Raw genomic sequence first — 27,318 nt, 5'->3', positions numbered from 1 at the left:
TGAGAGGCGAGCGAAGCGAGCCGTTATTTGGACGGCCAAAAAAATGTAAACTATATTTGTTTGTACGTCCTGAAACTTTATTTCTAAATATTTTTTCCCCAATTCAAGTAAATTTGAATCAACAAAAAGGCTGTAAATTTGCAGACGTTGTTACTTTCGGCAGGCTTCTTAAGTATGCCAACTGCAAAATTTTTGAACGTCAGGGAAAAATTTTGAAGATTTTGATTTTTTGGACGAGTAAAAAATTCAGATATTTCCAACAAACAGTATAACTCTAGTAGTTTAGCAGTTGGAAAAATCAATTTTGGTAGAATTAATACTTTCAACCCGCTAATTGCAATAGCCAAATTACAAAATTTTAGGACAAGTGGAACAAATTTACAAATTTGAAAAATTTTATTTTGTGGTTAACCAAAAATGTTTGAATTTTACGAAACGTCATAACTTCGACAGTTCTGATGCTAAGACAATGAAACTTGGAGACGTTGTCATTTTTGGCTGTAATTGAGAGGCGAGCGAAGCGAGCCGTTATTTGGACGGCCAAAAAAATGTAAACTATATTTGTTTGTACGTCCTGAAACTTTATTTCTAAATATTTTTTCCCTAATTCAAGTAAATTTGAATCAACAAAAAGGCTGTAAATTTGCAGACGTTGTTACTTTCGGCAGGCTTCTTAAGTATGCCAAACTGCAAAATTTTTGATCGTCAGGGAAAAAATTTGAAAATTTTTATTTTTTGGACGAGTAAAAAATTCAGATATTTTTAACAAACAGTATAACTCTAGTAGTTTAGCAGTTGGAAAAATCAATTTTGGTAGAATTAATACTTTCAACCCGCTAATTGCAATAGCCAAATTACAAAATTTTAGGACAAGTGGAACAAATTTACAAATTTGAAAAAATTTTATTTTGTGGATTAACCAAAAATGTTTGAATTTTACGAAACGTCATAACTTTGACACTTCTGATGCTAAGACAATGAAACTTGGAGACGTTGTCACTTTCGGCTGTAATTGAGAGGCGAGCGAAGCGAGCCGTTATTTTTACGGCCAAAAAAATGTAAACTATATTTGTTTGTACGTCCTGAAACTTTATTTCTAAATATTTTTTCCCAAATTCAAGTAAATTTGAATCAACAAAAAGGCTGTAAATTTGCAGACGTTGTTACTTTCGGCAGGCTTCTTAAGTATGCCAACTGCAAAATTTTTGAACGTCAGGGAAAAATTTTGAAGATTTTGATTTTTTGGACGAGTAAAAAATTCAGATATTTCCAACAAACAGTATAACTCTAGTAGTTTAGCAGTTGGAAAAATCAATTTTGGTAGAATTAATACTTTCAACCCGCTAATTGCAATAGCCAAATTACAAAATTTTAGGACAAGTGGAACAAATTTACAAATTTGAAAAATTTTATTTTGTGGATTAACCAAAAATGTTTGAATTTTACGAAACGTCATAACTTTGACATTCCTGATGCTAAGACAATGAAACTTGGAGACGTTGTCACTTTCGGCTGTAATTGAGAGGCGAGCGTAGCGAGCCGTTATTTGGACGGCCAAAAAAATGTACACTATATTTGTTTGTACGTCCTGAAACTTTATTTCTAAATATTTTTTCCCCAATTCAAGTAAATTGGAATCAACAAAAAGGCTGTAAATTTGCAGACGTTGTTACTTTCGGCAGGCTTCTTAAGTATGCCAAACTCCAAAATTTTTGAACGTCAAGGAAAAATTTTGAAGATTTTTATTTTTTGGACGAATAAAAAATTCACATATTTCCAACAAACAGTATAACTCTAGTAGTTTAGCAGTTGGAAAAATCAATTTTGGTAGAATTAATACTTTCAACCCGCTAATTGCAATAGCCAAATTACAAAATTCTAGGACAAGTGGAACAAATTTACAAATTTGAAAAATTTTATTTTGTGGATTAACCAAAAATGTTTGAATTTTACGAAACGTCATAACTTTGACAGTTCTGATGCTAAGACAATGAAACTTGGAGACGTTGTCATTTTCGGCTGTAATTGAGAGGCGAGCGAAGCGAGCCGTTACTTGGGCAGCCAAAAAAATGTACACTATAATTGTCTGTCTGTACTGAAACATTATTTCTAAATATTTTTTCGCTAATTCAAGTAAATTTAAATCAACAAAAAGGCTGAAATATAAATAAACGCACCACAGTATTTATACGTTTCTTTTACCATCACAGCACAGCAAAATAAGATCTAAATAATTTTAGAATAGGGTTTTTGCAAACATTGAAAAATTACCATTTTATGACTACCCAGATGTGCTGGGATGGTCAAGAACGCCCCAGCGAGGCCCTCAAAATGTTTTCCGATGCTGTTTGGAAATAAGCAATGGAATGGTGCATTATTTTTGGACGAAATTGTACGCAATTAGAAAGTAGTGGAATTTATAGCAGCAATTTTCGCACATTGAGATACTTTACTTTCACATTTGATTGTGTCTTAATAACACGTGGAATTTGGCCAATCCTCATCTTGGCCACATCTGTATCACTACGATTATGAATGAATGCTTTCCTAGTAGAACTTTCTTTAGGTTCATTTTATCTGTTTTTTCCTAATTCGGTGAGAAAATTATGTAAGATTCAGGTTTTTATCACGTGAATACAAAAGTATTGTGTAAACAAAACAAGGTTTTAGATAATTTGTTGTTCCTAATGATAGTGGATTATATAAAAGTTAACATTATAATGAGGTTTAAATCTTTGTCAAACATTTGAGAATTAAAATCTTTCGAGTTAAATATAAAACGCTACCGGCAACGTCAAATGGATTATGTATATTTAAATTTATGATCAACAGTCAAATCGATACATGAACCTGCATATATTGACAAAACCAGGATCACGTAGTCGAATTTTGTTTTTAAAACACTTGGGTTGCTCACAATGTGGGTATTTATTTGACCTCCGTGTAACGTACTTTAATCTGCTAGTACTGACAGTTCAAATCTCACAAAGTAGTTTTTTGTCGGCATTCACTGATGCGATTACAAACGTAATAATAATAAAAAATACTGAGTTAATTTGTATGTGTTGTCATACCCATAAATTGTCCACTCATCCTTGAAATAAAATTACTTGGTTTTCAATTCTGTGATTTTTGCCATCTTTATTTAATTTACTTTTCTTTACGTTTACAAACTAGCGGATTTTACGTCGTGATCTAATATTTCTACTCCGCTGCAATTAGCTGAAATGTTCTTGGAACTTCTTAATTTGCAGTTCCGGCTAGGACCGTAGGCATCGAGTTCATGTGGGCGCTAGCGTTCGTGTATGTGTAATTGAAACTGCTCTAATTTTTGTGATTGTCAAGTCTATACATAGATTAAAACTTAAAAAAACGTTTTAAGTTATCTTAAATATCGATTTACTATCATAAAGCTTAACGTTTAGATTATATTGCTTTACAGCCAAATTGACGAGATTAAACTAATTCTTTTTACATTCCAGAAAATATTGAAAAAGTTACTGGTCATAAATTTCGATTATTGACATTTACCATTTGTACACAACGAAATTTGAATTTTTAAATCCAACTGGAATGGAGTAAAATTTATGGCGAAGTCTTTTGAAGCAAATAAATTTGAACGTCAGACGAGTCCAAGAAGTAGAAACTGTACTTTTTTACATTTGTGGCTGTTGAATTTAGGGAGACTATCCAGCCAGAACGGATCCATGATCAAAAACAAGTAAATAAAGATCTCTTCAAAATGTTTGAACCAATTTTTCGATTTTGCCGCTTTAACAGGTCCATTAGAGTACTCAATTTGGAGTCGTTTATAGGTTTTTATAAGAGAAGTAGGAAATTTTGTTTTTAAAGAGTTGGCAGAACTAATTAGTCTGGCTGTCACCTTTTTCCTGTCAAGTTTTTGGTCAATTTCACATTACGGATTTTACGATTCGTGTTTAATTGCTGCGTGAATAAAAAATGTATTATTGAATTGTCTTTTGCGGCCAACAATAATGGAGTGCGGGCACTATCGCCTGTAAAGTATGCAACCTCCCACTTTGGAGGATCAACAAACCGTGTCGCTCCATTTAAATACCATTGAAAGCGTTGTTTAGATGCAGTATTTAATTATTTTATGTATTGTAGTTGGGTTGTAACTTCTTAAAATGTATTGCCTAAATGATAGTTTTGATCAGTGAATGGTAAATGTTTAATTTCAGTCAGAATACAAGCTGGTATCTATTATTTTTGGCATATTAAGTTAAATTTTGATAAAATCGTAAAGTTCTTTTTTAGGGATATTTATTGCAAGATACTAAATACAGCAGATATGGCAAATTCAATCTATTAGGATTTTTTAAATAAAGCTATTTTCTTGTAATTTACTTCGCGTTAGGGATATCTCTAAAAGTTAGGTATTACCTATTCTAAGAGAAGTTGCTTAGAATCGAATTTTAAGTTCATTTATACCAACTGAGGGGTTTTTAAAAGAAAAATTTCCAATTTTTATTTTATCACATACAGTAATTTTTTTAAGCAGTAATATATGTATAATAAGAATTGGTGAACCAAAATGAGCTATGGATTCTTTAGTACATACAATGTTGTCTTACACATTTTTGAACCACTATCAACTTTAAATTTTGAATTCCCATTAAGTATAATTTTATGCAAACTAAAAAATAAATAAAAGTATTTATTTAGCAGAAATGAACAAAATAATATTTCATTATCAATAATTAACGATCAAATTTAAAGATTTTAATATTTAAAAAAAATCGAAATAAGAATTTTAAGTTGAAATTTTGTAAGGAATATATTCTGAGCAACATTTCTTAAAAATCGAAGATGTCAAATTCCAAGGACAAGTTCACTTTATTCAAAAACTCGTAGACAATCTATAATTTTCAAATTCTTTCTTCTAAAATTAAGGAAGATAAAAGCTTATTCATTTAAAGTACAAAGCACTGGTTTATTTTTCGTCTAATCTGCAAATATTTCAATTTTATTTTAATTTTCATCGTCAAACGACAAACCCCTGTTACTTTTTTTTGAGATTTTTAAAATTTCAAATTTGGAAAGTCGTCATTCGTTGGCGTTTTTGGACCACTAATTACGCCAAAAGTGTCCTAAAATAAACAATTACTACTCAATAGCAGTATAGATAATACATATTAAAAGATTTCAACCTAACCATAGTAAAAACACACAAATAATTAAAAACAAAAATAATTAAATACTCCATCTAAACAACGCTTTCAATGGTATTTAAATGGACCGACACGGTTTGTTGATCCTCCAGAGTGGGGGGTTGCATACTTTACAGGCGGTGAGGTTAGGTTACGTTGGGTTAAAATTCAGTGATAGTGAAACTCAACAAATGTCAAATTTTAAATTGAATTTGAAAATCAAGTGGCAAGTTGTGGTTACAAAACCATTACCAATCGTGTAAAACGAAAACTCTTAGAATTGGAAAATTTAAATTTTTTATTAAAAAAGGGTGCAAATTCGAAAAAATAGTATAAAGGACTTGTTTTATAATGGCATTGGTGCACTCTTTCCATACTGGGAACTCGTGCACCAAATTGGCCATTATAAAACATGTTCTTTAATATACTATTATAGGTAGGGAAGAAACTTTTTATATCTTATAAACAGTTCTCCTATTGTCGAACTGATTTTCAATGAAATCGATAATGGCAATTTTTTATTTTAACCAGTGTCGTGTATAATTGCGAAAGAAAAAGCGTTCAATCAAAAAAGTAAAACTTGTGATAGTTTAATTGCCAGGTTTTTGGATAAAATATTGTTTGCTATTCGAGTTCTACTCAACATTCTAATGTAATATTTACCTGTCAAAAAACTTTATTTCCTTTTTCATGAATTAAAAACTAACGTCGTGGGCACAAATTTGTGTAATTGTGGACAGACAGGTCTTTGGCGATTTGTCAAATGTTATAAAATAATAAAATGCTACAGCGTTGCAAATTACTCATTGTGGCGTAATGATGGAAGAAAATTATATAAATATTTATGAAATCTTACAGTTTTGGTTAAAGATTAAGTCAACAGTTACATTTTCCTTCTTGAATTTTTTATATGAAATTAATATCTCATCTTCCTTTGAAAGTATTGTAAATAATTGCTTTATGTCGTTCAGGAGTCCAACGGAATAAAGCATAATTTAATGTAGATTATTTTAATCTAGCTCACAACGTCCAAAATCTTAACCATGAACGTTATTTTACAAAGTTTTATTTTTTTTTTATCTTTACCATCTGTGAAAACAATGTGACGTATTTTGGTGGTTTTGAAGTCCAGTTTGCTGCTATAAAGTGGTTTTAATGTTTGCTTGCATTTTGTTAATTCGGATAATTGCAGTAGAAACATTAAGTCGTAAATGTGATTTATTTCATTTGCTATTTATATCAATTGCAGGCTTGAAGGTAAAATTTTACAATGACACTGGTAGGCATTCTAAGTACTCATGAATGACTTCGTCGTCACTTACATTTTCAGGTTTCCCTTTTGCGTTTACTTTTCCAGTATCGAAGCCTTCAAAAAAGGTAAAAAGTGCAAAAAAATCGTAGTAGAATGAAACCTATTGGAAAATGTCGAGAATATTACAAAAATGAAAGGAAAAATAAATTACGGTCGATTCGAGGTCGGTAAGTGAGAGAGGGTTGGTTTTTAAGGGTTAAAATCGGTTTATCTCGATTTCCGGCAAAACTACAAGTCTTATGGAAAAAAGTTAAATGGCAAAGTTGTAGGTAATAAAAAGATCTACAACTTTTGTATTTACACTTTTTTCTCATAACCTCAAAATTCACATGAAAAACTCAAAAAACCACGTTTTTGGTTTTTTATTTTTATTTTTTACAAATTTTTTTTATGAAATTTGGTGAGAACTTACATTTGTATATACCAAATACACAAGAATTTTTTGGATTTGAAAAATTAATTTTTTCTCCTTATTTTTATTTAATACCGAAAAAGCACCCTAATTTTCAATCGAAAATTCACGCGTCAAAATATCAGCTTTTTTAAAAAAGTTGGTGGGCTTTTTATTCGTTGAAATCTCTACTTTCTGATAGTGTAATAAAAAATATACGTCACTATGGAAAATATTTTCAAAAAATTTAACGAAAAAAACTCGAATCAAAAATTATTTTTCTATCATTATGTACAATTTTGAGCTATTTATTAATATTAACACTGTAATTACTCATTTAACGTATGATTCTAAGTTACATTGATTAACAAAAAAATTTTCAATCAAAAGATACTACTATAATTAACAAACAACTAAGTTAATAATGTGTATATTTGATAAAACATCTACGATTTGATTGCTCTGGCATTTAAATTAACAGAGTTACAGTTTTAACATATTTTTTCCAAAAGTTTATAGTTTATTCCCAAAATAAAAAAATCCAAAATTTGACATTTTTGATCTGTATAATAGCATCTTTTTTCGCAGTTAATTGTATATTAATTACTGTACGTCTAAATTAGTAATCTCCTCAATTTTCATGTTTGTTAAAAATACAGCCCTTAATACATATATAATTTAAACAGTTAACGGTTTAATAAAAAAAAATTAAATTTGCCAAAATTAGTACGTTTTGCTGTAGAATTTTGAAATTTAGCAGACTTAGTAATTAAGTTGAAAGTAGTAATTTTGCCAAATTTGATTGCTTTGGCATTAAAATTGTTAGAGATGCAGCCCTTATTAGACAATTCTTTCAGATTTCGGTTCAATCAAAAAATTAAATTTTCCAAAATTAGTACCTTTTGCTGTATAATTTTGAAATTTGGCATATTTAGTAATTAAATCTGAAATAATAGCCTTGCTAAATTTCATTGTTTTGTCATTAAAATAGACCCATATATTTTTTCCAAAAGTTTTTGGTTCTTTTTCAAAATAAAAAATTCCAAAATTTGACTTTCTTGGTTTATATTTTTGCAATTTAGCACAGTTAATAAATAAGTCTAAATTAGTAACTTCCTCAAATTTTATTGTTTGGCGTTAAAACTGACCGAGATAAAACCCCTAATAAATAATTTTTAATTTCAGTTTTTGGTCCAAAAAAAAATTATAAAAAATTTTCAAATTCATTCTTTTGCTGCATAACTTTAAAGTTTCGTATGGTTAGTAACTAAGTCCAAATTAGTAACTTTGCCAAATTTGATTGCTTTGGCATTAAAATTGTTAGTTACAAGCATTAACATATTTTTTCAAAAATTTCTAGTTCCATCATCAATTTAAAAAATTTCGAAATGTGTTTCTTTTGATCGATAATTTTGTAATTTGGCACAATTAATAAATAAGTCTAGATCAAAAAGCTCCCGAAATTTCATTGCTAGAATCGGAAAACGACGAAGGAATACCATCAAAGAGACAGAAATTATTGCACTAAAAAATATTCCGAAGAACATTTATATAGTATGAGATTTTATTTATGAGAAAAATATAATAAAACTGTAATAAACCAGCTTTTTTTCTGAAAAAAAATTCTAACATCCTCATTTTTTAGATAAAATTTCCTTTAAATCCTATCTTGAATATTTTTAACAACCATTTTCCCATGTTTTATTTTGCAATCTTAATGTTTGATGGATTGAAATTTTTTTTGTTTATCAATGTAACATAGAATCATACGCTAAATAAGTAATTACAGTGTTAATATTAATAAATGGCTCAAAATTGTACATAATGATAGAAAAATAATTTTTCGATTCGAGTTTTTTTCGTTTTTTAAATTTTTTGAAAATATTTTCCATAGTGACGTATATTTTTTATTACACTATCAGAAAGTAGAGATTTCAACGAATAAAAAGCCCACCAACTTTTTTTAAAAAGCTGATATTTTGACGCGTAAATTTTCGATTGAACATTAGGGTGCTTTTTCGGTATTAAATAAAAATAAGGAGAAAAAAATAATTTTTCAAATCCAAAAAATTCTTGTGTATTTGGTATATACAAAGGTAAGTTCTCACCAAATTTCATAAAAAAAATTTTTTTTTTGTAAAAGTTAAAAATAAAGAACCAAAAACGTGGTTTTTTGAGTTTTTCATGTGAATTTTGAGGTTATGAGAAAAAAGTGTAAATACAAAAGTTGTAGATCTTTTTATTACCTACAACTTTGCCATTTAACTTTTTCCATAAGACTTGTAGTTTTGCCGGAAATTGAGATAAACCGATTTTAACCCTTGAAAACCCACCCTCTCCCACTTCCCGATCTCGAATCGACCGTAATTTATTTTTCCTTTCATTTTTGTAATATTCTCAACATTTTCCAACTACTACGATTTTTTTTGGTTTCAAAAATTATCGACCCTGGTCTATAACATTAATAATCTCATAAAAATTCATCTTGTGTTTCCGTAAACGTGTTCTAGGAACGAACCGCAACTTTATGTGGATAACTTTTCAGATAATCCAAAAACGAAAGTACAATGCAATAAACAATTCAGTTTCTAGAAGTGTCTTCTCAAATAAAAGTATAAACAGATGAATCACCGCATTCTTTTATCATTATTTTTATTGTCGTTTACACGACTTGTATGTTTTATGATTTTTCTTATCTTGACGTAGCAAGGTTTCTGTCAGTATGCAAAACGTTTTCCAAGCAAAATGCTGTCTTATTTTTACATATTGTCTTTTTATCCACAGGCTGGTCAGAAACTGCCTTCAAATGTGGCGAAAACGAAAGCAGAGAGAGAGAAAGACAGGGAAAGAAAAATCGGTCATCGGAGAGTCGGCGTTGGTGGAGAAATCACTTATAAGAAAATCCAGACTAGTCAAATTATGGGATCCATACAACTGGGTAAGGTCATGGATGGTCATCAAATGATTACTTGAAAGTATAATTATTGAATCATGCGTCACGATCATGGCAAATTCAAATTAATATTTGTTATTCAAATATTTTTCTCCAGTAAAACGCGAATCATTGACATCATTCTTTATCTTATCTCTGTATATGAAAATTGCACAGATGATAGAAACTATGATGATTTTACGTAACCTAGCGCTCACATTTTAAGGCTCGTGTTAGTTGGAATTAGTCACTCATCGAATCTTATCGTAATTGCATCTGTTGTGTTCAATGGAAAATGTCAGTGCTGTGTCTTGATACTGGAGAGTCTTACTTTGCCACGAAAATACAAACGGGTGCGTAGAGAAAATACAGTGGAAAATTTTAATTAGTTTAGTGCAAGGTTACCCTATAAAATCACAAAAAAAATGAGACGAAATCCTGGATTCCAATTCTCCGCTTTAACGCAAGGGGAAAATAAAGATGACAGTTGGGAATGGGGTTACTAAACAAATATGAATTTTTAACCGGAAGGATGTGGATTCTTAAATCTGTAGTTTGAAAAAACTCGTGGCAATAATGTCGGGATTGCTTAATGTGTTTGATATCGTGGGTTATCAAAAATTGAAGATCGATTTTCGTGACACAGTTTCGTTTCGTGAGAAACGGAAATATTTTGTCCTGCATGATTTTTGGTGACGCTTGCAGGGAAAGTTTCTTAATATCATTGTAAACAAATTCTGCAATAAATTTCATCAATCAAATGACGAGGGTTAATGTAGTTATCGATTTGATCTTAATTTGGATTTCCTTTTATTAATTACGGTTTTCCATTTTAGTAATTTTATTGTTTGTATTCGTTATTAATTTTGTTGTGTATACAAAAAAGATTTTTTCTATTTCGCGTTCATAATGAAGATATTTCGATACGCATTTGAGCGTATTTCGGTATCGTAATGAACCAATCCCGTGCCAATATTTCCAGGAACATATATTTTTCTTAGGTTTGCAGCAGACAAACCGTCAACCCACCGTCAACGTTGACAATTTAGATTTTGGTTTTGATAAACCGCGATAAATCGATCAATACACTATTATTTCTTGTACTTGGCTTAATAATTCATCGAAGAAAAACTCTTTGGATGCAAGAGAACCATCATGATCAACATCTTCGCTCTCTTGGCCCCCTGGCGCTCCGATAACCTCAAAACGTCACACCTGTCAAACTGACTGAAATTGGATTTGGCTACTTCGATTTTTTTCCCGAACATTTTGCAAATGCCAACTACCCTAAAATTCCCTAGATTTCGAAATCAAGTTTTTTCGTTTAAAATAAGGCGAAATAGAAAAAATAACGTATGATACTTGTTTATAATGCATTTTGCCGCGCCTACTACTTTATTAAAAACGTGCGTGCGGCAAAATGTTCATTATGAAACGCGTTTCATAATATATTATTGTCACATCAAGACCTAAGGCTGAATAAAAAAAAACGTTATCAGTGGTTGTATAACGAATAAAATAATAAAATTGCAGCGCTATTTTTGTAAGGAAACTGTAAAATATTGTAAAGTTAGTAGATACAATAAATTCGAGTTCAGTCGCCTAATCTTGTTCCGATTATACAAGTTTTGAACAGAATTCTTGTACCATATTGTATTGAAATCTTGTTTTTTCCGTCTAACCTAGATGACAATACAAAAAAAAAACAGTTTTGGTAAATAATACTAATAAAAGCACCGTTTTTGGAACAGAGATTACTTCACTTGGGAAAGAGTTTACTAATTATAAACAGTTTAAGTATTATAGTCTGTATTTTTGAGGACACGATGTCAACAACTAATTTCAGGTGCTTCATCAAAAATATTCAGTTGATTGGTAAAAGTAAAACACTTTAATCTTACACACAATTTCTTCCTCAAGCACCGTCTTGTATTAAAAAGTGAACTCAAATGAAATTCAACAAATAAATTTCCCACTTTATGCTGGTGTTGGAAATAGGATCATTTTAAAATGTTTCTAAAATAACACTAATTACGGATTAAAATTTAACAACTAAATAAATAAGTATGTAATAAATCCGTGTGGCTTTAATTTTCACTTCCATGATTATTTATGTAAAACTTAAAACTGCAGAAAATAATTTAATTACAAAAGCACAACCTTCGGTAACGTTTACTAAGACCTTGACGTTACCATTAAAATAGCAGAATATGTTTAAAAAAATATGTTATATAAACAACATAATATAAGAAAAATCGTGGAATAGTTAAACATTATTTGATCATATGAGCTGATTTATCTAATTAATTTTTTAATGTTGGAACTAAAATAAAATTTTCCGTGATTGTAAAAGACTAAAATTAAAACACTTTGCATTAAAAACAGAATGGGACATGGGGGGATTATAAACTGTTATATCATCTGTTTAAAAGTACCGACGTCATCGATTTGCTCCATAATACATAAATATTGAAGTGTAATAGCTATTTACTGTCATACTTATCTTGTCAAAGTTTTATCATTAAACGCTACAATAATAATTAAATTTAAATTAAATTAGAAATACATTAACTGCGATAAAATCATAAAGTAAACGCTCAAAATTTTGGATTTTGCGACAGACGATGTGATAATTATGTTTTTCGAATTTGCCGCTTTAATAGAGTACTCAATTTGGAGTCGTTTATATAGGTATCTATAAGAGAACTCAAAGTAGGAAATTTTCTTTTTAAAGAGTTGGCAGAACTAATTAGTCTGGCTGTCACCTGTTTCCTGTCAAGTTCACCATTACGGATTTTACGATTACTAGCGCCTGTAAATTGTGCAACCTCCCACTCTGGAGGATCAACAAACCGTGTCGGTCCATTTAAATACCATTGAAAGCGTTGTTTAGATGCAGTATTTAATTATTTTTTGTATTGTAGTTGGTTCTTAAAATGTATTACCTAAATGATAATTTTGATCAGTGAATGGTAAATGTTTAATTTCATCAGAATACAAGCTGGTATGTCTATTATTTTTGGCATATTATGTTAAATTTTGATAAAATCATAAAGTTCTTTTTTAGGGATATTTATTGCAAAATCCATGACGATACTAAATACAGCAGATACGGCAAATTCAGTCTATTAGGATTTACTAAATAAAGCTATTTTCTTGTAATTTACTTCGCGTTAGGAATATCTCTAAAAGTTAGGTATTGTTCTAAGAGAAGTTGCTTAGAATCGAATTTTATGTTCATTTATACTAAATGAGGGGTTTTTAAAAGAAAAATTTCCAATTTTTATTTTATCACATACAGTAATTTTTTTAAGCAGTAATATGTATAATAAGACTTGGTGAACCAAAATGAGCTATGAATTCTTTAATACATACAGTGTTGTCTTACACAATTTTGAACCACTATCAACTTTAAATTTTGAGTTCCCATTAAGTATAATTTTATGCAAACTAAAAAAATTAACAAAAGTATTTATTTAGCAGAAATGAACAAAATAATATATCATTATCAATAATTAACGATCAAATTTAAAGATTTTAATATTTAAAAAAAATTGAAATAAGAATTTTAAGTTGAAATTTTGTAAGGAACGTATTCTGAGCAACATTTCTTAAAAATCGAAGATATCCAATACCAAGGAAAAGTTCACTTTATTCAAAAACTCGTAGATAATCTATCATTTTCAAATTCTTTCTTCTAAAATTAAGGAAGATAAAAGCTTATTCATTTAAAGTACAAAGCACTGGATTATTTTTCGTCTAATCTGCAATTATTTCAATTTTATTTTAATTTTCATCGTCAAACGCCAAACCCCTGTAACTTTTTTTTGAGATTTTTAAAATTTCAAATTTGGAAAGTCGTCATTCGTTGGCGGTTTTGGACCACTAATTACGCCAAAAGTGTCCTAAAATAAACAATTACTACTCAATAGCAGTATAGATAATACATATTAAAAGATTTCAACTCAACCATAGTAAAAACACAGTCAAAAATAATCAACTAAACAACGCTTTCAATTTGATTGATCCTCCAGAGTGGGAGGTTGCATACTTTACAGGCGGTGTCCGCACTCCATGCAGGTTGTGAGGTTAGGTTACGTTGGGTTAAAATTCAGTGATAGTGAAACTCAACAAACGTCAAATTTTAAATTGAATTTGAAAATCAAGTGGCAAGTTGTGGTTACAAAACCATTACCAATCGTGTAACACGAAAACTCTTAGAATTGGAAAATTTAAATTTTTATTAAAAAAGGGTGCAAATTCGAAAAATAGTATAAAGGACTTGTTTTATAATGGCATTGGTGCACTCGCTTACAGCTCGTGCATCAAATTGGCCATTATAAAACACGTTCTTTAATACACTAATTTTCGACTTTGCGTTAACAATACTTTCATTGTGAAACGCAAACGCGTTTCTCAATAAAGACATTTGTTTTTATTACAGCACGCAAAACAGTAACTTTTTTTGGTTATGTTGGCTATGTTATTATGCCTCAATGATCATTATTATGATCACGAAAATGTGGATTTGGGAATAATGAACCAGAAGAGAGGCAAACGTGGTAATCATAATTTTGCTAAGCAGAAAACGTCAGTAATTATTTGAATTGAAATTTTGGTAGACAAACGTCATTTTGTCACCAACCGAACTTGTCAAAAATCCCTAATCGAAAATAATTTCTTTCAAATGCTTTTTTTTAATTTATTTACAATGCAAAGTAGAAAAAATAGTAAAGTCCAGCTCATTGCTATCAGTGCACTCTCCAGTGTAAATTTTCGAAAATTCTTGGGTGTAAATCCGGCTTTCAATTCTTTAGGGAGAAAATTGAAAAAACGATTTTTGAGGTTAACACGTTGTCAAAGTTTGGCCTTGTTACTATGATATATTATAGACAGAATTTTATAACTTTGGTTTAACTCCGCCTACCTTTTGGGCCAATTGAATTTTAGCTGAAAGTCTGATTTACTCTGCAACATTTTGATAGTTCGTTGATACACATTAGAAGAAGAATCGACGAAGGTTTCACGATTAATTAAATTCCCGCAAAACTGCAAATCTTCTTGACAAGTGTGACACTAGAGCTGTCAAATTTTTGATTATGTTGTGTAAAGGAGGCTAGCCATTCCTTGATTCGACAAATTCAAATCGTCATTTGTCCATGTGGGCGGGGTTAAATCAAAGTTACAAAATTACGACTATAGATAAAATTATTTACTGATTTTTGTAAAAGTAGCGATGTTTGCATTTTTTTGTAGGTTTTAGAATTGTTTATTAAGATTTTTGATTAAGTATTATAGCCTAAAAACGTACTAAAAAATGGTAAACGCGTTTCTCTGAGAAGTCTTGTTACTTTTGAAAGTAATTTTGAAATCACCCTTATCTATTCCACTACAAACTAGATTGAACACACCCGACATAGATACTTATTTTCAATAAGTAACGCATTCATATTCATCAAGTGAAAGCTTTTTCCTGTTAAAATCTTATTGATTACAATCATAATCCTCTAATTTGTCTAGTTTAAATGATATTTAAAAAATAAAAGCGTGCTTTTGCAACTTTGTTATTTAAATTATCTGCGTGAAAACCATACAAATTGATTGTACCTTTTAATTATTGCATCTGACTCTATTCCATGCCGGCCCCATTTTCTCCAAATCGAAAATCAATCGTTCGACATTAAAAGTGGTTATTTCGCTTGCCAGAGTTGTAAAAATGTCGTGCAATGATAAAAGTAAACTCATTTTTCTGTACGTACCTACGCGTATTCAAATCGATAACATTAACGCTAGACATCAACGCTGTTATCTTTTCAATTTATCATTGACAAGCTTTTTGTTTCTGTTAAATCAATAGGTATTCAACATGCTGTTGGAGGCCTAGCGTCGAAGCCTGAACGTGATTTATTAATGCAAGACTTCATGACCGTCGAAACGACAAATTTTCCAAGCGAAGGCTCCAATCATACTCCAGCTCATCATTTTTCCGAGTTTAAGTTCAAAAATTACGCTCCGATAGCTTTTAGGTATTTTCGAGATTTGTTCGGAATACAACCAGACGATTTTTTAGTGAGTCGCTTCTATTTTGTGGTGTTGTTTATTAATGCAATATTACAGATGTCAATGTGTGATAGTCCTTTAAGAGAATTGTCCAATCCAGGCGCTAGCGGTTCCATTTTTTATTTGACTAGTGATGATGAATTTATTATTAAGACTGTGCAACATAAAGAGGGAGAATTTTTGCAGAAATTATTACCTGGTACGTTTTCATTGTTGTTTTGTTATCAACTAACAGGACTTTTCAAGGTTATTATATGAATTTGAATCAAAATCCACGAACGTTATTGCCCAAGTTTTTTGGTTTGTATTGTTACCAATGTAATAGTAAAAACGTAAGACTGGTAATTATGAATAATCTATTACCTAGCTCAGTAGTGATGCATCAAAAATATGATCTCAAAGGAAGCACGTATAAAAGAAAGGTATTGTTCGCTTTCTTTGTGTTGTGTAAGTTTTTTTATTAATTTTTTAATAGGCGTCGAAAGCTGAAAGTCTAAAGCGCTCTCCTACTTATAAAGATCTGGACTTTATGGAACATCATCCTGAGGGAATTCTAATGGAAGCCGATACATACAATGCCTTGGTTAAAACCATCCAGAGGGATTGTCGTGTTTTGGAAAGTTTCAAAATTATGGACTATAGTTTGTTGTTGACCATTCATAATTTAGATCAGGCGCAAAGAGAGAAACTTGTAAATATCACGTGATGATTCAGTGGTGCAAAATATCGATATTATGTCTCAACGGGACAACAAAGCAAGAATTTTGACGTGGTTTGTCTATTTTTACATTGATTTACGTTTTATTTGGAAATTAACTGCTGTAATAAAACGACTACTTAAAAAGAGCTATTCCTACATTTACAACATCCGAAATTATAGCTGTTGTTCTCAAAGGACATTGGTTTCTGTACATTTTCAAAAATAAGTGTAAAATTTATTTGTTTTCCATTATACAGGGTGATTCTTATTAATAGTAATCAAAGGGTGCGTTGACATTTTTTTAGAAAATTTAGAAAAAACTGCGTGCTCTGCTATTTTGTTATTTGTCACCAAGCATAGCAATAGACAAGCTCACAAAAAGTGTGCATGTGTTTTGTAACAACCGCAATCCGCAAATCTAACTCTCATACCTGACTTGACAGATGACAGCGAAGTTGGAGCCCAATGGCGTATCATGTGGTAACATTTCGCGGTAAAACAAATTCATTTTAAATGTCCAAAATGCGCTTTGACTACATTAAATTTGCATCATTTCAGTTCGCATTAATGGTGCATATCAAGTAGCAGTAGTTCAATGTTCCATATTGCCGAAAAATAATTAATTAATACATGCACCCTAACCCCCGTCAATTCTACGCTCATGTGCAACACGTTCAACTAGTAGCGAATTGCGCTACGGCCTACGTCAAAATTTGCAAAGCCTTCTATGATTAATATTAATACGAATCACTCTGTATCTAATTTTTTTTTGCAGATCCATTAAGACTGCTTACGTGGTGCATAAAAGTCCAGTTTAGTTCATACTAGCTTAATTTAATGCACTAATTTAATTCCTTTAATTTTATTTTTATTAATACACGCTGACAACTTTCAGAAAGAAAATTATATTTTAACTGTTTGACACTTTTAAGATTGTAGAACATAATATACAGGGTGATTTTTTTAAAACGGCAGGCGTTGTAGCATTTTTATTTATGAACCGCATTCAAAAATTTAAAAAAACAAATTAAACGGTTTTTAATTTACTATAAACTGATAATTTTAAAAAATTTCTAAATGTTTTAATATCTTTAGGTCGATACTCAACTTTCTTATTTTAAATAGGAACCTATTTTTTTTTTCATAATTTGGAAGATATTAATTTTCTTGAATCAGAAATGTGTAATGTGTTCTACTTTTACAAAAAAATATTTTTAAAAAAATTATCAAAATTGAAAAAACAGGCAATAAAAGTTAATAAAATCTAAGTGCATGATGTCAATTGTGCCATGAAAAACACGGGATGGCGTTTTAACTGTATTTTAATTAAATTAGGTAGATGTTTTTTCTGATTTGTAATTATTATTGTCTTTTGTTATTAATAATTTCACAAAAAATTGCTATTTTTTTCTGTTATTTGCTGCTTTTTGACATTACAATATCGGCATTTGTTTATTTGACACCACGCACCTAGATTTGATTAACTTTTATTGCCTAAATTTTTTCATTTTTGATATTTTTTTTTAAATATTTTTTGTAAAAGTGGAACATATTACACATTTCTGAATCAAGAAAATTAATATCTTCCAAATGATAAAAAAAAATAAGCAAAAAAATAATGCAAATTTAAAATAAGAAAGTTTAGTATCGACCAAAAGATACTAAGACATTTTGACTTTAAGACATTGTTTTTTAAATTTTTGAAATCGGTTCATAAATAAAAATTCTACAACGCCTGCCGTTTTAAAAAAATCACCCTGTAGCTACATATCATTTAATACATTGTTTGGGTTTTTGTTAAGGGGGGGAAGGCGGGAATCGGATCACTTCGTTGTTTTAAAGGTTGATTTGAGTTTAATGTAAATATTATGTAGATGGCAGATTTTATCGCAGCTAAATAGAGATTTCGACGGAAAATTATTCTGAAGTGCGAAATTTCTACACTAAATACAGCTATACAGGTGTCCCAGAACTCATGTCTAGCCAAAAACCGGAGCTAGCGGGAAAAGCTGTGAATGTGGAAATGAATGACAGGCTTCTAAAGTCCGTTTTTTTATTAAAAAACCACCAACACCGCACTCTCCCACCACTTTACAACCGGCAACGTCGTCGATGGTGACTTTTTGGTGATAAAATCAAATAGGTTAGCTGCCTAATTGACAATTTGATTACACAAAACGACCTTTCAGGCCGTGCCGAGTCTTTTCACTATTACATCCTTTGATTTGCAATCCAACAGGCTGTTTTTAATGGAAACACTGCCTAATTTTCAGAAATGTCAAAAATTTGACAACTATTTTCTCACCAAAAATCTCCCTAGGCAACGTTGCCGGTTGTAATGCAGGGGAAGATTGCGGTGTTGGTGGTTTTTTTAAAAAAAAAAAACGGACTTTATTGTTTAGAACCGCCATTGTGTAGTTTTTATCTGTCAAATTGACATTAGACGTCAGTTATAAAAATGTGGACCAAATCAATTTATTCTCTTTAGGATTTAATTATTAAACCTAGCAACAATATTTTTGCGCTTGAGTTTCTGCGATTGGTCATTTTCGTTAAGCAATTTCTCAATTTTGATGCCCATCAGGACAAAACAGAGCATTTTTGGCGTCCTGATTGCTGTCTGCATCCGCCCTTTTTCGACTAGGCGCGAGTTCTGGGACACCTGTATATTTGCTGTTTGGTAATTTTTATGTTTTTAAAGAAAACCACTACTTGACGACACCGAAATGTGAACGACTCCTTCGTTGTCATGGATTTTTCTCTTTATTTCCATAATGTAAATCAGACTTTGACCAGTGGCGTTCTTTTTGATTTTTCTCTAAACATTTTATTTTACCTGTACAACTCTTACTAATCAGCAGCCACTGCTCTTAGCGACCGATTTTCATCAAACTTTGCAATCGCTCTTGGTTTTTCGACTACAATTCAATGTTTAGCCGATTTTAACTAACTATTGTCATCAATTGTCATAAATAACTAGAAGTGCGCCTATGATTTAAAGTGAAAATTACGCTAGACAATTTTGCCAACATTAGACGCATTGAAGTCTTTTGAACAACAACGTAAAATAACTTCCGTGTGACCTTCAAATGGCACTGAGGTGTTGGCATTTTAATAAAATTAGTAAGAATTTGTCCTCTGCTCCGAATTAATTGGCCGTCTTAAGTTTCATAATTATATTGAAGTAATTTAGCATTCCATGGCTCGATCTACCGACATTCCTTCAACTGTTTGGCGCTTTTTTTTCCTTCCACGGGTTCTTGCAATCAAATGCCGCAAACCTAGACCGCCAGAATATGAGTGTCGAGTTTATTTTCCGTCCTATTGGGAAAACATATGGATATTTTGTTCCACTTATAAAAATAACAGTTTCACACAGGTTTTTGAAAAAACTATTGTAGGAGAAAAGATCGCGTACTAATCTTGAAGAAGTGCCAGAAGAGGGTACTTTATCGGATCCTAGTGGTGCTATGCTTTATAATGAAAGGGAGAGAGAACGAGAAGATAGAATAGGGGCCGCCGCTTTGAATAGAAGCAGGTCTATCAATAGGCAAAGACTGGTTGCTCATTCCACTGCCATGGAGAGCATTCAAGCAGAGTCGGAACCAATCGATGAAGATGAGGATGTTCCGTAAGTTACAACAATAAACAAAACTGTAAAACACAACGGTGACATTCAGTTACTGTCGCCGCGAGCATCGCTTTTGTCTGAAGTTATCTAATTTTTTTCAGACCTGGGGGGATTCCAGCAAGGAACGCGAAAGGAGAACGCTTGTTGTTGTTTATCGGTATCATTGATATTTTACAAAGTTATAGGTTAAAGAAAAAATTAGAACACACGTGGAAATCGATGATTCACGATGGGGTAAGTTGCGTGTTTTGTTTGTTGTTTTTTTTACTGTAAATTTGCAGGACACGGTGTCGGTGCACCGACCCAGTTTTTACGCGCAAAGGTTTCAGAAGTTTATGGCTGACAAAGTGTTCAAAAAGATACCGTCTCGTAAGTATCTGATTCTATTTGATGTATGTGATATAACCAATATGTGGGATCAACTTAATAATTTCTTAATTTCTAACTGGCGACGATCTGGGATCTAAAAATGTTCCATGTTCTCTCTATGATAGTAGTTGACCCTCCCACTTCTCAATGTATCATTTGTAATGTAGTTTGTGTTATTGTTAACGCCAGGATTTACCTCTACCTCTTATTATTACAAATTATATTAGTGGATATCGTGCTGAAAATGTTACTTCATTACCACTTCTATAATTCGTACCTAGTAGTTATGTAGAATGTTGGACTCTGACTCTGTATGTGTGTGTTTCAATGCTTCATGTAGTGGACTTGCCCGAGATTAAGGGCAATCATCGCAAGTTTCGCACACTGGTTACCAGCTACATAGGTAAAGTCCACCTCCACCGTATATTTATTATTGCATCTTTTCAATTAACTGCTACATTTTCGATTTTTATACACAGTTTTTTTACTTTGCTCGTGTTTGCTTCGGTTTTCGATTTGGTTTTTTATTCAACACGCATTATCCAAAAAAGCCCACGATTTCGTCGGAGTTAACTACATTTTACTGAACGGGTAGTGCAGCGTGAGTTCATGCATATTATTTTGATAACAATTTGCGTGTGAAGTTTGCGTGATTACATCTAGCTAGATTTATTTCATTGTGCTGCTATAAAAATCAATTTAAATTGAGTCGTTCATTAAAAGTGCTCCAACGCTGGTTGTTCACACCTTAGTGAGTAGATTTTGCCAGATATTATGACTCAAAACAGGACTGGAGTTTTAATAAAGCACACCCAGATTTGATAATAAGGGTGAAAGCGCGAAACTTTTTTAAGCTCTGTTCACCCAAATTTAAAATCACCTGTTAATTTGTCAACTTATTTACTTGTTTTAAACACTGGTATCAACTAAATATGACATTGAGACAGTGTAATTTGTTACTTTATCTGACAGCCCTTTTAGATTTGTAAGGATATGTTGATGTCAACTGGGAAATGAGAAAACGTTAATGACTATAAACAGTTTTTTTTTTTAAAAAGGAGACGTTTAATCATTTCCAATCAAATGTAATCGATAATTATGGTCAATTACCAACCTATGCGTCATTTAAAACAGCAAATTTTAATGGCTATAATTTGAGTTCACGACTGGCAGTCTGAAATTACGTTTTTCAAATTTGCCGCTTTAATAGGTCCATTAGAGTACTCAATTTGGAGTCGTTTATAGGCATCTAAAGTGCTATTAGTTCACCTTCCTGTGTAAATTTTCGAAAATTTTTGGTTGTAAATTAGGCTTTCAAATTGAATGGAGTGCGGGCACTACCGCCTGTAAAGTATGCAACCTCCCACTCTGGAGGATCAACAAACCATTAAATACCATTGAAAGCGTTGTTTGGATGCAGTATTTAATTATTTTTGACTGTGTTTTTACTATGATTGGGTTGAAATCTTTTAATTTGTATTATCTATACTGCCATTGAGTAGTAATTGTTTATTTTAGGACACTTTTGGCGTAATTAGTGGCCCAAAAACGCCAACGAATGACGACTTTAAAAATTTGATATTTTAAAAATCGCAAAAAAAGTTACAGGCGTTTGTCGCTTGACGATGAAAATTAAAATAAAATTAAAATATCTGCAGATTAGACAAAAAAATAATACAGTGCTTTGTACTTTAAATGAATAAGCTTTTATCTTCCTTAGTTTTAGAAGAAAAAATTTAAAAATGATAGATTGTCCACGAGTTTTTGAATAAAGTGAACTTTTCCTTGGTGTTGGACATCTTCGATTTTTAAGAAATGTTGCTCAGAATACATTCCTTGCAAAATTTCAACTTAAAATTCTTATTTCGATTTTTTTAAAATACTAAAATCTTTAAATTCGATCGTTAATTATTGATAATGAAATATTAATATTTTGTTCATTCCTGCTAAATAAATGATTTTGTTTATTTTTTAGTTCGCATAAAATTATACTTAATGGGAACTCAAAATTTAAAGTTGAACGTGGTTCAACATTGTATGTACTAAAGAATTCATGGCTCATTTTGGTTCACCAATTCTTATTATACAATGTTTCACTGCTTAAAAGAATTATTGTATGTGATAAAATAAAAATTGGAAATTTTTCGTTTAAAAACTCCTCATTTGGTATAAATGAATTTAAAATTCGATTCTAAGCAACTTTTCTTAGAATAATACCTAACTTTTAGAGATATCGCAAAGTAAATTACAAAAAAATAGCTTTATTCAAAAAATCCTAATAGATTGAATTTGCCATATCTGTTGTATTTAGTATCGTCATGGATTGTGCAAAGTTGCAAGTTGCATATAAATATCCCTAAAAATGAAATTTACGATTTTATCAAAATTTAACAAAATATGCCAAAAATAATAGAGACAGCAGCTTGTATTCTGGCTAAAATTAAACATTTATTGTTCACTGATCAAAATTATCATTAAAACAATACATTTTAAGAAGTTGCAACCCAACTACAATAGAAAAAATAATTAAACACTGCGTCTAAACAACTCTTTCAATGGTATTTAAATGGACCGGCAGGGTTTGTTGATCCTCCAGAGTGGGAGGTTGCATACTTTACAGGCGGTAGTGCCCGCACTCCATGTAGCGATTTTTGAGGTTAACGCGTTGTCAAAGTTGAGTGCAACAGGAAGTTTTTCATAGAGATTTAACAAGTTTTGGCAATGCTGTGCAGGACGATTAGCTTCTACGCATGCCACAGTGCGTCAAGGTCAAACGCTCTTACTGCCAATTGTTACTGATAAAAATTGCTGGGGGCTGTTGCCAACTTAACTTTTTAATGAGTGGACCGATATTAATGAGCTCTGGTATATAAAAGAACTTAAAGTAGGAAATTTTGTTTTTATAGAATTGGCAGAACTAATTAGTCTGGCTGTCACCCGTTTCCTGTCAAGTTATTGGTCAATTTCACCATTATGGATTTTACATTCGTGTTTAATAAATTGCTGCGTGAATAAAAAAATGTATCAATATAATTGCGGCCAACAATATAAGTACCTAAATATAATAGATGTGAATACAGGTTGCGAGGTTAGGTTACAATTCAGTTAGAGTGTAACTCTATAAATGTCAAATTTTAAATTGAATTTGAAAATCAAGTGGGAAGTTGTGGTTACAAAACCATTACCAATTGTCTAACACGAAAACTCTTACAGTTGAAAAACTTAAATTTTTTATTAAAAAATGGGTGCAAATTCGAAAAAATAGTTTTTCGAATTTGCCGCTTTAATAGGTCCATTAGAGAACTCAATTTGGAGTCGTTTATAGGTATCTATAAAAGAACTCAAAGTAGGAAATTTTGTTTTTTAAGAATTGGCAGAACTAATTAGTCTGGCTGTCACCTGTTTCCTGTCAAGTTCTTGGTCAATTTGGTTTTTACGATTTGTGTTTAACCCTTCGTCGGGCGCCCATCAAAAACTGCTTAGTTCTGGCGCGGTGTGCTTGACGAGCTCAATTAAATAAATTGATAATTTAATTTTTTTCAATTAAATTTAAGACAAAATTATTAATGAATTATCTTTATTTGAATGTTTCAAAGCAAATTTTAACAAAATATTATTGAAAAAATATTTTTGTTCATTTAAATCTAACTAAAAACTAGAGGACTCGAAATTTAAAAAGTTTAAATAATAATAAGAATAATAATTGCTGTGCCTGAGAGATCAGCCGCGCCCGACGAAGGGTAATTAATTGCTGCGTGAATAAAAATGTATGAATATAATTAAACTGTCCTTTGCGGCTAACAATAATTGTACCTAAATATAATAGATATGAATACTGGCTGTGAGGTTAGGTTACGTTATGTCAAAATTCAGTGACAGTGAAACTCAATAAATGTCAAATTTTAAATTAAATTTGAAAATCAAGTGGCAAGTCGTGGTTACAAAACCATTACCAATCGTGTAACACGAAAACTCTTCTAAAGAATTCTAAAATTTAATTTTATTTTATTAAAAAAGGGGTGCAAATTCGAAAAAATAGTATAAAGGACTTGTTTTATAATGGCATTGGTGCACTCGTCCCATACACAGGGACCTCGTGCACCAAATTGGCCATTATAAAACACGTTCTTTAATATACTAATAAAGGACTTGTTTTATAATGGCATTGGTACACCGGGAACTCGTGAAATTGGCCATTATAAAACACGCTCTTTAATATACTATTAAAGTCCGTTTTTATTTTAAAAAACCACCAACACCGCAATCTTCCCATGCATTACAACCGGCAACGTTGCCTAGGGAGATTTTTGGTGAGAAAATAGTTGTCAAATTTTTGACATTTCTGAAAATTAGGCAGTGTTTCCGTTAAAAACGTTTCTTTTACAGCTTGTTGGATTGCAAATCAAAGGATTTAATAGTGAAAAGACTCGGCACAGCCTGAAAGACCGTTTTGTGTAATCAAATTGTCAATTAGGCAACTAACCTATTTGATTTTATCACCAAAAAGTCACCATCGACGACGTTGCCGGTTGTAAAGTGGTGGGAGAGTGCGGTGTTGGTGGTTTTTTAATAAAAAACGGACTTTATGTAAGGAAGTTCAAATCAGATTTAATATTTGGATATTTAAATTGTAGAAGTTTTAGTGGAAAAACCCATGTTTAATTTTACGTAATTCTTTAATATCAATACAAGATAAATGTAGTCTAAACACAGTTTTTTTTTAAAAACCACCAACACCGCAATCCACCTCTGCATTACAACCGGCAACGTTGTCTAGGGAGATTTTTGGTGAGAAAATAATTGTCAAATTTTTGACATTTCTGAAAATTAGGCAGTGTTTCCGTTAAAAACGTCTCTTTTACAGCCTGTTGGATTGCAAATCAAAGGATTTAATAGTGAAAAGACTCTGATTTTATCACCAAAAGTCACCATCGAAAAATGATACATTCAATTTAATTTACTGTTTGTTACGTGCATGTAATTTTCAATTTGGAGAAATTCCGCTCCATTGTGCCTTTCTGTTCATGAGCGTGGGCTTTTTTGGTTCAATACATTTCTGTTTTTTTCCAAGTGATTTGCCTCACTAATTGCAACATTTGAATATTTTTAATAATTGCAAACTACTTAACACTAAGGTAATGTTGATTGTGGTTTGTTTTTGTTTAGTGTCTTTATTTGTATTTGAGTGTTGACTAAATCTCCTAATGTACAAAGTTTTGAAAGTGTAGATGTAATTTTGTCTTTTTTTTCAAGTGTGTTTCACTAAAGTAATTTTGGTATTAAGGCTTTTTTTGAACGAATGATAGTCTGCCTGCGTTATTATTTCGTTTTGTTACATTTTTCCGGTGTTTGTTGCAGCGTTAAAACATTCACCGTCGAAACGAAAATCGCTGTCGAGGCCTCTGAGACCCCATGAAGAGTTGGATAGTAATAGTGAGTATTTGTCTCTTAAATTAATGCTCGTCAAAGCTTTGCATTAAACAATAATCAATTTTCACAAATTTAAGTCTCCAGGAGGTTTTTCAGTTCTTTTTTTTCATTTGTTTAACAACAATCGAATGCTTTTTGTATTCTGCTTCGACTTTAAAACAAAACTATTATAAATCATGACATTGTGCTTAGTAAACCGTATGTTTGTGCTAATTCATGTGGTGTTGGGTTATACAGCTACTGTGCAGGCGCAGGTGAATGCTAGCCAACAGAACGGAAGCAAAACCGGTGAGTGGTTACATTTTTGTATCATATGGGTGGTAATACTAGTTCCGGAACGATAAAAACCAAAACCGTACAATTTTTTTTTCATGCTGCGCAGTGAGTCCCACTGAAACGATACCGGCCAAAATTTCGCCTCCTTCTTATCCTTCTTCCGGTACCCCTCTCACCTCTCCTCCAGCTTCGTCGTATCCTGCTGTTCTCGTAGGACGATCGAATACTGAGTGTAAGCCCAAAGTGCCCCCGCCAGTACCTCCCAGAGGCACCCCAAAAACTAAAAAGGGAAGCATCAACGGGAAAGGTGCGAAGCATTGCTTGGCTCATGTAGTGCCAAAGAGATCGCATGCCAATAACACGCTTTTGTTTGTTGAGTTGACTATGCATGGCAGCGAGACTCATCGGAGAAGTCGATCGGATGGATCTAAGCGAATTGATAAAGATCAACCCGAATGGGGGAATGGAAATCGGTATTTTGGGGACGTGTTTTACGGCATGGACGATTTGGTTTAAGGTGTAGAGGGTAGAGGGTCATATGGGGAGAGTTTGGACGTTGAGAGCGCCACGTTGCTTGCTAATTTTTTCGATAATTCTGAACTTTAAAATGAAAAATATGTGTCGTATCCTCACTTATTTTGAACACCGCATTTCAAAGTCATAATTTGTGAAAATTGTGGAGCGCTACGTCAAACTTGAGAGGATTTATGTATTGAATCACAAACGGGTCTTTAGGTGTTCAAATACTCGTTTATGTTCAATCCAATCCGAATCTTCTCAAATTTGAAATGACCTTGAAATGCGGTATTCAAAATAAATGAGGAGTTCGTACAGTGTGATTCTTATTAATATTAATCAAAGGTGCGTTGACATTTTTTGGACATGTGTTTTCTTACACCATACGATTTTGCTCAAGTTAGAAAAAACTGCGTGCTCTGCCAGGACGTTATTTTGTTATTTGTCACCAGGTATAGCAATGAGACAAGCTCACAAAAAGTGTTCAACTCTCACACCTGGCTTGACAGATGACAGATTAGTGACAGCGA

General features: G+C 31.7%; 1 protein-coding gene across 11 annotated transcripts in view; it reads left to right on the top strand.

Moving 5' to 3' along the window:
• Window positions 1–27,318, top strand: part of PIP5K59B (Phosphatidylinositol 4-phosphate 5-kinase 59B) — a 47,693-nt gene that overhangs the window by 6,624 nt on the left and 13,751 nt on the right. For 6 of the 11 annotated variants that reach the window (XM_088050051.1, XM_088050047.1, XM_088050050.1 and 3 more), the window contains exons 3-14: window positions 9,659–9,812; window positions 15,664–15,875; window positions 15,924–16,065; window positions 16,113–16,288; window positions 16,342–16,557; window positions 19,968–20,197; window positions 20,299–20,431; window positions 20,479–20,566; window positions 20,907–20,969; window positions 25,925–25,999; window positions 26,234–26,284; window positions 26,379–26,579. In XM_088050051.1, the coding sequence (XP_087906177.1) occupies window positions 9,659–9,812; window positions 15,664–15,875; window positions 15,924–16,065; window positions 16,113–16,288; window positions 16,342–16,557; window positions 19,968–20,197; window positions 20,299–20,431; window positions 20,479–20,566; window positions 20,907–20,969; window positions 25,925–25,999; window positions 26,234–26,284; window positions 26,379–26,579 (1,741 nt within the window). Of the gene's footprint in view, window positions 1–9,658; window positions 9,813–9,846; window positions 10,160–15,663; window positions 15,876–15,923; window positions 16,066–16,112; window positions 16,289–16,341; window positions 16,558–19,967; window positions 20,198–20,298; window positions 20,432–20,478; window positions 20,567–20,906; window positions 20,970–25,924; window positions 26,000–26,233; window positions 26,285–26,378; window positions 26,580–27,318 lie in introns of those variants that run through there. The other 5 variants (XM_088050053.1, XM_088050049.1, XM_088050052.1 and 2 more) reach the window with 5 other exon arrangements.

Source organism: Gnatocerus cornutus, chromosome 1 (assembly GCF_029298725.1).
Source record: "Gnatocerus cornutus isolate USDA-ARS CGAHR chromosome 1, icGnaCorn1.1, whole genome shotgun sequence".
In the NCBI taxonomy this organism is placed as follows: Eukaryota; Metazoa; Arthropoda; class Insecta; order Coleoptera; family Tenebrionidae; genus Gnatocerus; species Gnatocerus cornutus.
This window is presented reverse-complemented; position numbering and strand designations above follow the sequence as displayed.